General features: G+C 33.1%; 1 protein-coding gene across 1 annotated transcript in view; it reads right to left on the reverse strand.

Annotated features, from left to right (window-relative positions):
* Window positions 1-813: 813 nt before the first annotated feature.
* The window catches only part of LOC149777011 (neural-cadherin-like), a 134,070-nt gene continuing 119,590 nt past the window's right edge, over window positions 814-15,293 (reverse strand). The window contains exons 33-35 of the mRNA XM_089941760.1: window positions 13,618-13,743; window positions 11,803-11,919; window positions 814-8,168 (exon numbers count right to left, since the gene is read on the reverse strand). Of these exons, the coding sequence (XP_089797886.1) occupies window positions 7,915-8,168; window positions 11,803-11,919; window positions 13,618-13,743 (497 nt within the window). The 3' untranslated portion in view covers window positions 814-7,914. The remainder of the gene's footprint in view (window positions 8,169-11,802; window positions 11,920-13,617; window positions 13,744-15,293) is intronic.

Consider the following 15,293-nt stretch of genomic DNA (forward strand, 5'->3'; position numbering starts at 1 on the left):
GTGTATGAACATAGCAAAAACTAAATACAAAATGGCTGCCAGACAAAGTGTAGAGGATCATGGGGAATACTTTGAGCAGATGTATTGACATAATCTTCATTAATAAAGAATTTTTTATTTTATATTCATAACTTTTTAGATACCCTTGACTCTTGCTTTTGGCCATTAGGCAGATGTCATTCTGGCGGGTGATCTCAGTCCCACATGGGCCACTTGCTATTGTTTTTAGTCTGCTGGATTTCAATTATTTTGAGTCTTTCACAGGTTTATTTGCAAACTATTGGATGTACAAGCCATGGAAGTGACTGTTGACCATCAGCCAAATGTTTTAATATTATGATTGCACAGGGCATTCAAACCAAATCACCTCAGGTTTTCATCATTATAACCATGGCAGAACTATGATTAACTCCTAAAAGTTAATTTTCCTTTTTTTTTGTTGCCATATATACTCGATCACAAGACAGTCCAGCTGCAAACAGACCCAAATCTACTGTCACACAATGCACCAGCAGATCTGGATCTATGCAGTTTGTTATGAGTGATCAGTTGAACAAACATAGACTCTGATCTGCAGGCACATTATATTATGGCAGATTGTGTTGTTTGCAGTCTGACTCATCTTGTAAGCAAGTGTATTTAGTAAGTGCATCTATGACACAAGTATTATGTAACACGAAAAAATGGATCTCCGATTTCTAAATGCTGTGAAGATTGCAGCCTCATATGTACAGGTGATATGAAAAAAGTAACAACTCAGATTTCTAAAAGCTGTGAAGTTTACAGGTAGAGGGCAAGAAAAACCCCAACAACTTTTTCTTTGTTATACTTTATTTAAAAAAATTCATTTGCATCAAGAAAGCAAAATGATCACAGTAAAATAATTATTAAAATCAAATTATTGAGACTAATTAGTATGACTGTGTGAAACATCAAAACTTGAAGCCAGTCAACTTACAATCTTTATAATTTTTCGTGTTGACTGAACCTTGGATTTCCCTTTAAAAGTCAAGGTATTGTAGAATTACTGTGTAGCTAATTTTGAGATTTCGTTCAGTCCATTCTAGACTCACCTGAGTATTCAAACTGCTGGAGTTGTATAAAAACTGAACTTCATGTTCTACAGGATGTATCAAGTCATGAAGATTAAAATCAACTACTGCATAAAAATAACAGATCTCAATAAATACTTGATAACTGTATTTAAACCATTCTTTTTGTAGCAAATACTGCCAAAGAACACAAGGGTGCATTACTACATAAATACAAAAGTAGTTCCTTTCTGGCTGTATGAACTAATTTCAAGTTTTCTGCATTGCATGATAAAATTTAACCAATCTAACATTTGTTACAAAGTTTTGATTAAAAAAATTTAATGATATAATGCAAAACTTGTTTTAGCAGTCATTCAAGAGACTGACACATTATGTTTAAAATAGTGTAATCATAAAATTATAGCACTCACAAAGATTTAGTGAACGAGCCAGTTTTCACTCAACATATAATCTTGCTGAACAGAGACCCTGATCTGCCAGCACATGATGTGATGGCAGATCATGGTCTGTGTTGTTTGCAGTTGGCCCTGCCTTGTATTCAAGTATATATGGTAATACCAAGGAGTTAATTGACTAATGAGTAATGCTCTGATTGATGATTTGCCTATACATTTTTGGGAACATCCCTCAAGGTTGATACTATATTGGGCTACTATATGTGATTTCATATATTTAACCCATGTTGGAATAAAGCAACCTAACTTAATTTCCTCAGTGTTGCTTAGCAGCAGACACTTTTTAGAACTAGGTTAAACAGCAAACAAAATTACTTTTTTGCCATCAGTACTGGCTAATATTTTATGTCAGTATTATGTTGATATGAGATTGCTAAATTTTAATGGTTTTAAAATATTAGTTCTGATAGTAAGCAGATATCTACTAGTTAAAAGTAGACTACAGCTGGAGAAATGGCAGTGTCATATATTTGGAGACAGAGTCAGACACTTTCCAAATATATATCATGGACTGTGTTATTTTGCAGTGTCTTATAGTGAGACCAATTCAGGCAGTTTCCCAATATATATCATGAACTGTTATTCTGCAGTGTCTTATAGTGAGACAAATTCAGGCAGTTTCCCAATATATATCATGAACTGTTATACTTGGGTTTCTTATAGTTAAAGACCAATTCAGACATTTTCCCATCATACATCAAAGACAGTATTATACTGCAGTCTTAAAGACCAATTCAGACAGCTTCCCATATATCATGGACTGTGTTATACTGAGGTATATTAAGAGACCAATTCAGACAGTTTCTAAGAATGAGCACACTGTACAACTTAAGATGGCATTTCCTGGTGTCCCTTATGCTTCATGGACATAAAAACAATTTTTTTTTCATAAAGCTTCTTCCACCTGTTTTGCGTACAATTATTTTAAAGAAAATTAAGATGTTCTATGAAACTAATATGAATGATATGCATCATATAGTACTTAACATCACCAAATTATATAAAACATGGCTTTCCAAAAAATTCAGTACTACATATGTGTGCTTTAGGTATGAATTTCAAAGCAATTCCAAATAATTTTTAAAACATTTACAATGTGTAGACAGGAGTATGAATTCGTTTATTTTGGTGGACATCAATTGTCATGGTTTACCATGATAAATTTTTGATACTTAATGGACTGAAAAGAAGTCCTATTCTTTCCGCATAAAGATCATTCTTTATCGGGTCTTTAAATTTGTTGTTGTAGTATCTGCAAAATCCACAAAAACTGATACCACACAAGAAATGATTAATATTCCTTAATGTTACAGTCATTAGCATTGATGCAATCTTACAAATCAGTGTACATTTGCACATCTATAAATATACACCATATCCAAAGATGTTTGTTGTAAATTAGACTATTATTTGAAAACTATTTTTCAGATTAAATATCCTTTGCATGTTCATTTTTTTGTGGAAGAATACATACCAAACAATGTATCTTTGTGACTGACGAAGCTCATGCATGGTCCGTTTTCATTTTGGACAAGGAAAAAAGCTTTTTTCACCCATGTTTTAATAGACCAAGAGAAGATTATATTAAGGTTTGCATTTCATCTCCATGTTAAAGATTGTACAATACTACTTGGTAAGGAGTACAGAATGCTACTCATCTAAAAATACACAAAATAGATTCACAATATAAAAATTATGTAAATATATGAATGTCAGTGTACAATCTATACTTGCTTATAAGTGAAGTTCCACTTTGAATTGCACAGACCCAGATTCACTGTTGCATAACATGCTGGCAGATCTGGATCTGTGCAGTTTGTTGAAAGTAATAAAACAAACAATGTAGTCCTGAATCTGCTGGAACATTATGTGGCAACAGATTAGGGTCTTTATTGTTTGCAGTTTTACTTGACTCATAAGCGAGTACAAACAGAATATGAAACACCAATATCAAATGGAATGTTTTTAATACTTATGTACAGAGTTAATCACATAATAATACATGGAGTCATGGAACAATATATACAATCTTTCACTCTGAAAAGATCAGTTCTCTCCAAATTGATGATTCACCGAGATCAATAAAAACTGTATGTCTACACAGGATCAATTCAGTTAAAAGAGGGCAGGAGATATTTTCTGCACATTGGTGGGATTGTAAGAGACAAAAGTAGGCCTTGACAAATGTGATGCACCATTTTAATTAGATTTTTTTTGTTGTAAAGAAATCAGCAAAAATCCCACAATCAAATTTCTTACAATAGACCTTTTCAACATGTATCTAAAAAGCAATGCAATAAAATCTTGATGCTAGAAAAGTGGATAATCCATATTTCTTGTATTTTATTATTAAAACTTGTATGTTAAATATTTCAGTAATTGTATCAGATCCAACTCTTTAATGCATAAATGTGGTAAGTATTCATGCAGTTGTATGTAAAATAATATTTATTGTTTTATTCATTGTGACAGCAACAAAAAACCACTACAACATACAATGTTTAGAGAGTTACATGTTTGGGAAAATGTCAAATACTTACAATAAAATCTAACTGATGCACAAACAAGGACATATGTAAAAAATAAAAAAAAACTATACGGAAAATAGGCCTACAAAAGCATTCTGGCATTTTTCTATCAAATATAAGCATATGTGTTAAATAAAAGTAAAGGCCAAGACAAAACTCGCCAATTTGAATATTCCATATAATTAAATGAAAAGCTTTACTTTTTATCCACTGTTCTGATTTTGCCCACTTCTTTTTCCTATGTTGCCTCAATTCGCTGTCCATAAAATGCTTTCAATTTGGCTGATATGCATACATATTGAAACTGGATATGAAAATTATTTAATTTCTCAGAAATTGCGAGTATTAAAATTGTTATGTCTTTAATCTGCTGAAAGATGATAAAACTAATGCGTTGATGAAATTTGAGCTGGTACTAGCGATTTTGACAGCTAGTGGCATGAGCACACAGAATCTCACAACTGTCATTTTCAGATATTGTAGAAAAATAGATTAAATGCAAGTCGTACACTGGTTGTAATAAAAATACAAAACGAAAGAGCACAAAATTCCAGAGTTTTGTTGTATCATGTGACTACCACATTGACATGTGCTCTCTCACGCAAGGAGGATACTATGCAGGGAACTCGATTGCTCTGCTTGATGAATCAGACTGGTCAAGTTTCTTGTAGTTCTCGAAATAAATATGTTGAGAATTATATGTTCTTTCTGGTTTTTACAAAAGGTATCAGACTTTCATTTAATTGAAATTTTGTACAACAACATTAAAAAGGAGTTTGTTGTTGATATCACGTGACTATTGGACCTCCGATGTTGTTGTTTGAGATTTGTGAAGTCATGTGACTATTAATGCAAATGGCAAGTACCGGGTCAAGTTTCATCTATGCTGAGTTTCATCTAGTCTGTCGGTGGATTAAAGAAATAATGATTACAATACTTGCCGTTTTTGAGAAAATAAATAGTTTTCCTATTGATTTCATGCAGGTATAAGTTGATATAACACAGTTTAAATTTACTAGACCTGCTGGTAAGCTATCTAACAGTGGCAGCAGATTCCAAATTTTTTACATGTAATTGCTCTGAACCCAAACTCCATCCTAAATGTCCATATGTGAAAAATGGGTTGAGATATTCGGAGGAAACCCTGATTAGAAAAATTTCAAATCTCTGAGCTGAACCTTGGTGCGAAACTATTACACAGTGACATGTAGCTTGAAGCATTGGTTTCAGATCTTAAATCGAAGGCAGGAGAAATGTGAAATTGTCATCCTTTTTATTATATATTAAGAAACGATAAGAGCCAATGTATCAATACAGGTTTGGGAACTGGTTTATTGAACTACAAGAAGACTAGTTGGTTTTCCAGAAAATTCAGACCTTGTTTAAACATCAATATCTAATTTTGAAGGTCTTTTGTCAAAATTTATATCAACCCTTTTGTAAATGTCTTTAAATGATGGAATTTTTAACCAAATCGTCTTAAGGAGTTTAGGTTGGTTGAAAAATCTTGTTCGAGATTTTATTGGCACACATAAATTCAGGAATAAACTTTTTTCGTTACAAGATATGATTCTAATACTTTGCATTTTTTTCTTCTTCATACTGTGATAGGCACTATTTACTTTGTATAACATGCACATGTATTGCTCTAGAATTAAAGGTTTGAAAGGAAACAAAATAATTTATGCTCATTATGTTCTTTCCACATAGTAACATAATGCAGGTCAACAAAGCAAAATTAGAATTTGTATTCTGTACACTGAAATGGCTTTAAATGCTAATTTATAGGAATATAGTCAGATTTGTTTTGTGTGACTCATTTTGTGGTTTTGTACATGATCATCTTTTCCGACGTATATGTTTTATAATCCAAAATGTTAATTAATTCCATTCAGTAATGGTCATATGTTAACCTTGAAAAAATTAATTTCATCCTGGAAAAAACTTGGAAAATACCTGGAAATTTATATTTAGAAAAGCATGGGAACCATGGTTGGTATTGTTCGGTTATATAAAAAGGATGTGTTATTTATTATTATTTAAAGTCCATCCATTTGTAAACAATATAGACCCAGTGTGCCAGCAGATCAGAGTGCATTTGCTTGAATTTACAAATAAATTAACATGAATAAAACCTGAACCAATTTAATTTCAATCCATTTATTGTACAAAACATCAAACAGACCATGAAAATTGTAATAAAAGAACAAATGAATGAAATGAAAGCAAGATTTGCAGATTTTAATGATACTTTAAACACGATATTGGCTACATCATACCAAGGAAGTGGGAACAAAGGATTTTTCCCAGGATGCACTGAGGCAGAAATAATAGTGACATTTGGTGACATTTACTGAATGTGTAATTACCTAGCTGTATTGGTTGTGACTTTAAAAAGGTTTATTTACAATGTTACTATATCGGCAATGTTTGCATCAGGGTCTATTTGAAATAAAAACACTCATTGTAATAATTATCTGATTGGATATCAAAATCTTTTGTTAGAACTGTATCACAGTATTTTTCTTGGATATTTATTTGCAAAACATTACAACAGGAAGCATTTTTTTTTCTTCATCTATCCAGTTGGGCAGAATTGGCAAAATTATTGACTGGTTCAGTTTTGTTATATCAACCTATTTCAATCCCAACCATAGTCATCCAAGGCACAGACTACATAGTGATTGCTTGTGTGATTTCAGTTTTTCACAAGAAACAGGTAGCATTAAAAGCTAATTTGGATTTGGTGATAGCATATGTCATTAAGACTATTCGATTTTGAAGGTGTTACAAAGTTTAGGACCTTCTGAACCAAGGTTTCTTTCAGAGTATTGATACTTCCTGCATTTATAGTTTTCAATATGAACACTTTGGTCTATGCTAGTAAAAATATGCAATTTAGGTTCATCGAAACCTAGGTCTCACTTTGTATAAAATAACATCTTGCTTATAGGCTTTGTGAAAGACACGCTCATTTCTGATTGATGAATCATACATATTACAGGTCTTTTGGAATGGAATTCCATATGCATCCACTTATAAACATGATTCAGCTGAAAACAACATCGATCCAGATCTAAACTTGCATAATATGCAGGCAAACCTGGGTCCATACAGTTTGTTAGTAACCAGTAGAACAAACAACACACACCCTAATCTGTGAGCATATTATGTGACAGCAGACCAGGGTCCATGTGTTTTGGGCTTGAGTTAAAATTGAGTATATTACAATATATTTTAAAATTAAAATTGTTTAGTATTGATGATCCAATGCATATTTTGTTTTCTAAAAAATGCACCCCGTTTCTCAGTAATCATAATTATAAAAATTGATATTTACATGTAAATATAAAATAACATTTCAGATGGAATATAAAGTAGTGGCAAATTTTCATGAAATAAATTATAAATTTTGCATGAGAAAATGGGGTTGGAAGAGCATGCTTTGAAAAAATCTGTTTAGGGCTCTTTACATCCTTGTGCATGCCGAATGGTGGGCTGAACTAGATGATTAGTATTCTGGACCACAATGTCTCAAACAGTGCAATATGAACAATGTGATCAGGTGATAGATGGTTGAAATGATATTACATCATTACACTATATTTACAAAATTTCATTTAAGTACTGGAATAACTAATTTTCTTTTGTTATCTTTAATGTGTCATTCTAAGTTAACACATTCCTTTTGATATTTATATAAATCTGCTCAGTCAGCGGCTGAAATAAAATAATGGTTCTTAAGGAATTGTAGAACTTGACAAGTGAATGTTGTAGTTTCTAATGGAGGTGGCACTAGCATTAATGAACAACATGGACAATCATGCAAAAAATAAAATCAGAAAGGTGTAAAATTGTAAAAAAAATCAAACTCCCTTAACCTGTCTCATCATAATTATTATACATGTCGGCCAGCTTGGCAAACTTTGGTCCCCAGTCATTTAGGTAATCGTAATCTTGGCTTCCAGTACTTGACGTATTTAGTGAACTAAGAGATCCAGTCTCACTGTTGTTACCCTCCAATGAGAAATTGCGCATGGTGTCAAATGGTGGTGCATTGGGATCATTGTCAGCATCATTCATCCTTGATGTAATAAAATCCTCAATATCAGGCCGATCACCAGGAGCACCTGTAAAAATGGAGAATATTAATGTACAACACTAACTGTGATTACAAAGGCACTGCATGTTTTCTATTAAGTACATTTCGAAACAAAAAGATGGTCATTGCCTGCATGCTGAACCCATCCATGAACTTCAATAGTAAGGATAAGTAAAGAAAACTTTAACACCCAGGTTAATCTAGGGTATAGACAGATGTACATGTACAGACATGCATGCCAAAGTGACAACTATATAGAGCTATCCCAAAAATAGTTTTAAAAAAAACGTAATAAGGTTATCCCCATCCAATGCTTTATTTAGTAACAGGCAGAACTATATGTACCACCTATATTATTTTCTCATATACAGTATTACTCCCATGATAAGCTCAGGGGATCAGTCAAAATATTTTTCATGATAAGGCCAGGGTGCTAGTCTGAATTATTCCCATGATAAACCCAAGGGGCTAAAAGTCTTGATTTTTTTTTCATGATAAGGCCAGGGTGCCAGTCCTAATTATTCCCATGATAAACCCAGGGGGCTAAAAGTCTTGATTTTTTTTCATGATAAGCCCATGGGGCCAGTCTTGATTACTCCCATGTTAAGCCCTGGATGCCAGTCTTATATTTTTCACAAGTTTTAAAAGAATCAAAGAAAATCTGACAAATTTTAATGCAAGTGCAGGATGGGTATTTCTCACATTATGTGTATCATCATGTTTTCAACTGTGGAATATCAGTGCAGGATAACTCTTTCCTGCCTCACACATGACCTTTATCTTGACTTGTGGCCTTTTTTACCTTGTACTGCAAAACTTTCCAATTACAATCATCACTTAAACAATATTCAGGATAAGCATTAATTGTAAAACATTTACATAATTAAATGTGTTGTGGTAGAAGTTAAGTGTTCCTCAAACAGGCCATTTGACTGATAGATTTCATTACATGTATGGTTTCTTTAGTCCATTTTGAACTGAAAAAGAAATTTTTAAATAAATCTTACTTCAAATTCTCATTATTTTTTAAGTGTAAATAAATTCGAGATCAAAGTCAAATTGATGATTAATTCATTATATTTTGCCTGTCTATATTAATTTAATGGATAAAAGTGACTTTTTTTTAACCTGTTCACATCTGTATCATTGTGCAAGCTATCTAAACAGTTTTGATGCTGCACATAACCAATACTGTAGCAGTTTCAGTCACTGTTCTTTGAAATTTAAACAGCACTAAATATTTCATTGTAAACCAAACTTTACAGTCTGTGTCATGGTAAGGAAATTTTCAATGGGTGTTCCACTGTTTGAAAGTTACAACAGTATTTGCAATCTACCATTTTTACATCACCGCTTGCCTTTCATAAAGAAATGTGAGAAAATGAAACCAACATTATGTTTCAGTGTAAGATAGGAAACTTCCACCCTCATTATCATAATTCTGCATAAGAAACTCAGCACAGTGAAAGTCTGACACAAAATTCTGACCCTTGGGATCGAGTTTTCCAATCCCACACTGATGCATATGATTGATTCTAATTATCATCTATCATGGGCTTTTAACAGGATATTTCTGGTGGTGTTACCAGCTTTATGTGAAGTCTAATTAATTATATTTCCAGATTATACTCTGCAGGCTCAGAAATTATAACAGTCCCAATGTTCTCTACTACATGTCATAAGAAGTGACTGATGCAGGCAGAAGCCATGGTGGCTCAGTGATAGCAAGACTTACTCAACCAAAAGGATGTAGGTCCAAACTTCACCATAAATTTGGCCTGCTCCAATTGACTTGGCACTAAATAACTTAATGTTATTATGCCATAGAGACCAAATCAAATCTGATTAAAATCTCATTCATGAAACATGACAAAATGGAACTCATCAATTCAAAGAAACTTTTGGTTGACTACAAAAGAAAACAAAGAAAAGTATGCCACGAATTTTGATCATAATTTGATTGCAGTTTTTATATACAAGAGTCATCAAGGATTGTCTTGTATAAGAACCAAATGGAGATGATATATCCCACCCCACCCAATCCATCATCTATGGTCCCACATACTCAATGTGTAGACCACTTGTGCTGTGCTTTGTTTCCATGGTAACATACAAATATTAAATGCAGAAAAAACTAAGTATTAAAAGGCACCTGTGCGAAGTTTGCCTGACTCAGCAATTTGACAGTTGTACTCCTGGGAATTTTTTTTTATTTTATATATGGACAGATAGACTTGTATCATACTAAACAATCTGTGCATTTGATGTACAATACAATCACTTAATATTATCCACCAGCAGGCTGACATGCTTTGTTCTTGGAATCTGGCCATTACATGTTTTATTTGAAAAGGATGACTCCTTACTACCGAGTTTCTTGCTTTAAACTCAAAATGATTGGGACTTAGGTTCATGTAGTGAAATCTTAATTAAAAAACTTAAGATTTTAAATGTCCCTGACCTTGCTTGGGTATGTATGTATGAGTGTTTAATAGCACATCTACACATAATGGCTATATGGTCAATCCATTCATTGTTTTGGGTCTTTTAACTGTACAGAATATACTGATCTAAACTGTGATCAAGATTTCAAAGGGCCAGAAGTTTATGGTTCAAGGAGTTAAGATGCTTACTGATATTAGTTATCTAACTGAAACTTTGCGGAATATGATAATGCAGAAAAACTTCAATCTTGAAATGAATGCCTGCATGGTGCAGATAAGAAAAAAATTAAATGCTGTTGTTTTTTTTCAATGCTTTTGCTCTCTTTCAAGATGACATCAGTTTGTGTGTGTGTTTGATTTGGATTTTTAATGTAGCTTAACAGGTTTTTTTCTGATTTGGCACAATTTCAAGTTTAATACAGAAAACAGTCTTTAGATAATGCTTTCATCTTTGCAGCACAGCTAGCACTGGGGCATCATGTCGCAGACATGTAGCATGATGTCCCATCCAGTCACATTATCCTGACACCAGGCCGACCAGTCCTAACTCTAACCTCTTAATGTTGAGCGTCAAGCATGGCAGTTGTCAGTACCATTTTTGTAAGTCTTTGGTATGACTCTAACCACTAGGCCACCGGATCGGTTAGTTCAAGGCAGGTTAATACAGTATTATAGAAGATGCATACAGTGCTAATGAGAACCAGCAACCCACAGAAGTTACCTGAGGGAAGTAATTGTTCAAACAAGAGTTCACCATTAGACCTATTTAGAAGCCTTCTATAATTTTGCCTCCACATTATATAGAGCTGCTTCTCCTGTAACTGGTAAGACAAAAGATTTCAAGACCTAAAATAATTGCAAAAATCTTTCAAAAGAAATGACTCTGTCCATTTTTGTAGAGTGGTAGAGACTGTATAATGAATGCTAGAATGCCAGTTGTTGTTGGTTCTGTTTTACAGGAGGTACCTGCCATCCCTCAGATGAGATTGGCCAGTCCTAAAATAGAAACAACTTGTGTAAGGAGAGCATTTTAGTCTCTCACTTATCATCAGTTTTTGCTGGGTGGGTATTTAAAAGTTGCAGATGGTTCATTAATAACCACAAATTTCTTATGGAAAATTATGGTATGTTATATTTAAAATCTTTCTGATTCTGAAAATAAAGAAAATGTTTTACAGACACTGTTCCAGAACAGCTAAACGTTTCCTTTGTACTTACTTTTTACAGGTTTAGCAATCTTCTTTGGTATATCCATCGTATCCCAGTTTTCAGGGTGTGCCCCATCATCAGGTTTCTGAAGTCGACTAAGATCATAACCTGTTTGATCTTCTTCTCCTAAAGAGGGGATAAAAAGATGAAAATAGTTACATAATTTGCACTGTGATAAAACATCCTGAAGATTTTACATCAGTGCTTATTTTAAATAATATTTATGAGTCTAGTTTTAAAAAATTTATATCTTTTGTGGGCCTACGACAGTCTTGGACAATATGGAATATGGTTACTTGATTCTGATGTAAGGTTATAATACAACAGCATATAAAATAAATCATTGCCAACAATGAAGGAGGAGTAGGAATAACACATTTTTCAATATGACTGCCATGGCAGTCAAACTGGTCATCAGACTGCCAATATAAGTCCAGCTACACATTGTATGTATTTTGGTGAAAACTCTATGTTGATAATACTATCCATCCAGAAGGAATTCTAGTAACAAGATTTTCAAGACGACCACCATGTGGTGATACTGAGGTCAGATCAGTTTGTTTTACGTCACCTCAGCACAATAGTGGTTATATGGTGTCAACTAAATTTTCAAAAACCGTCAAAATGAACTGCACCAAATGGCAGAGGAAGATAAATACTTCCAAATAAAATGTAAACAAGATTAAATACAAAGTTCTATAAAATGTTTATGAAATATGAGATAACGGTAATATTATGTAAAATCCTTCAAATATATGGTCAAATTTTCAGTGCCATTTTAATGTAGGTCCAACCAACCATCACAAGAAGTCTTTTTGTGCAAGTTCCATGTCATTGTCGTTACTTTCCATAATTATGTTGATATGATCAATTGTTCTGTAGGAGATAGGATTTTCTAGAGGGTCACTTTTGGTGGAAATACTGGATGTCTGAATGGCATAATTTTTATTTATTACAACTAGACCTTGTAATTAATGTATGAAGTTTCATGGTAATCTTCCAATGAGTTTAGGAGCAGTAGCAGTAACAAATGAATGTATGCTAACAGACAGGTCAATGACGGATGAATGACAAACAAAAGAATATCCCATAAGTTCTTCTAGACTGTGACCAGTAGAGCTATAAAAAAAATGTCAAACATTTACAAAATAAACACTAATCACAGTATTTCATGATCACAAGGAAATACCACATTGTGATTTTTACATCTGATCTGGTAGCTGTTATGCCCTATGCAGCAATCAACTTCATCTTTGCTGGCAGCTTGGTCAAATGTGCCATTGCATGTACCATGATTGGCTAAAATGCAATTTTTGGTGTTCCATCAACCAGATTCCAATTTTATATTACCATGTAGGTTAAATGTGATTTTCTGTTTAAATCTAGGTGGAATACAAAATTACAATTAATATTTACCATGTAATAATAATGTCAAACCCATGTTATTACAATATTTTATCCATTATCTTTTTTTTTCTTCACATCCTTTTTAATTCCTCCATATACTATATACTCACTTTTAAAACAGTAAAATGTAAAATGCAGACACAGATCTGCTGTCAGCTGTCACAGAATGTGCTGTCCATGCAGTTTAAACAACGTAGACCCTGGTGTTCTGGCACACTGTGCAACATCAGATCTAGGTCTATGTTGTTTGTAGTTGGACCTGACTTATAACCATAATATAGACAGTAATATGAAAATATTCAGCAGGCCAATGGTATGAACCTGATGGAAGTTATTGACAAATCCATCTGCATAATCCGCAAACATTATTTTTTGCAACACAAGTAAATCATTAATTTTTACATAGACTTATCTTACCTGCTCCTTCTTCATCATAGTACATAATATTTTCACGAATGTCATCATCTGGATAATCTTCCAGAAGTTCTTTTTCTGGCTTTCTATATCGGAGAAGGAACACCAACACCAAGATGATTATCAGGACTAAAATGACAAAAAGAGACAGTTGTTTAAAGCTTCAGATATACTAAGACTTTAGAGGTTGTAGTGGGGGACAATTTTTTAAGCTTTTGCACTTGTATTTCTTAAAAGATGGAGAAATGCTAAACAATTTTTTCAATAAAACATAATACTGCCTCTCTCAGACCCCATCCCTACACCTTCGACTTAAGAAGGAAAGAAAAACCACATGCAGGTCTTATGACAATAAGGATAAGTACTGTTTCACAGCAATCCTCTACAGAATGCAAAAGTAGCTGCATTCTAAAATTATGTTGCACACTGCAAAAAGGATAATAACTCTTGCAAAAATCATGGCGGCACAAAAATTTGTCAATATGTGCATCTTTCAATGATTATATATATATATATATATATATATATATATATATATATATATATATATATATATAGACACACACACACAATATCCCAGAGAAAATCCACAGCTTGCACTCATAAGATTCTGTCTTACAAGTCACTTTGCTGCAAGACGTAAAGGTCAATTATAAATACTACAAAAGTGATTTGTTGATATGCACATCTAAAGATAATGATTGTAACAACCCAAGTTTCAAGGTGATTCAGTCGAGGTCAGTTGTTATTGATCTATTTTTTGCAATGCAGTCACTCAAAGTGTCAAACACATATTTTGCCTAAAAAGTGTGGTCACTCGTTGCATTCAACAGACAGTTGCTCATGACAGTGCATTTATAAAATCAATCTATGCAGGATGATTGTGGTTGTAAATGACAGTTGCTCACAGTACAGGTCACTGAAGTTTTACCGCAAGTACAAAGTTTCATAGCAAGCCATAATAAATGAGATCATGTGCTGGATGGAAGGACAAATGAAGAACAAAGAGGATTAAATTCCAAACCCAATAAAGATTCAAGTGTGAAGACCACAGAACCTTCCTGTTCAAATCTGGGAGGTATCCTAAAACTCTAAGAACCAACAAATCATTTATTTGTTGGTAACACCACTAAAATAAAGAAATTTTGAGTTTACATATATATAGTCAACCAAGTCTGACCTTTAGGTTGCCCACTGGACAATGGTAGAAAGCCCTGTTGAGGAATCTGTTTTTCCAAGATGCTTATCCCTCAAACAAGTGACCTCAAACTGGCATGCCAGACATGTCACAGTGTGTCAAATAAACAAACACAAAAAATGTTTTTCAACTCCCAAAGCTCACAACATTCATTGGCTGAAAGCCCATTAATAATAATAATAATAATAATAATAATGACTTTATTTAAAGAAAAAGCTCATTTGGTAAACAAACTAATCTTCCATGACGTCTTCTATAATTACATTATATGATGTGCAGTTTTTACAAGTTTAGATGTTTTTTGACAAAAGTGATATTAAAAACCAGATAACTGATATACCACTACTATATAATATATAATTGTACAAAGCATTAAAGACGATTACATACAGAATTCATACGAAGATTAGTAGTGAATCTGTGTAAGACATTACTCTGAGTACGTGAAAGTACATTTATTTAAAGAGGAGTACTAATGAAT

Source organism: Sinohyriopsis cumingii, chromosome 18, assembly GCF_028554795.1.
Source record: "Sinohyriopsis cumingii isolate HCF-2022 chromosome 18, ASM2855479v2, whole genome shotgun sequence".
In the NCBI taxonomy this organism is placed as follows: domain Eukaryota; kingdom Metazoa; phylum Mollusca; class Bivalvia; order Unionida; family Unionidae; genus Sinohyriopsis; species Sinohyriopsis cumingii.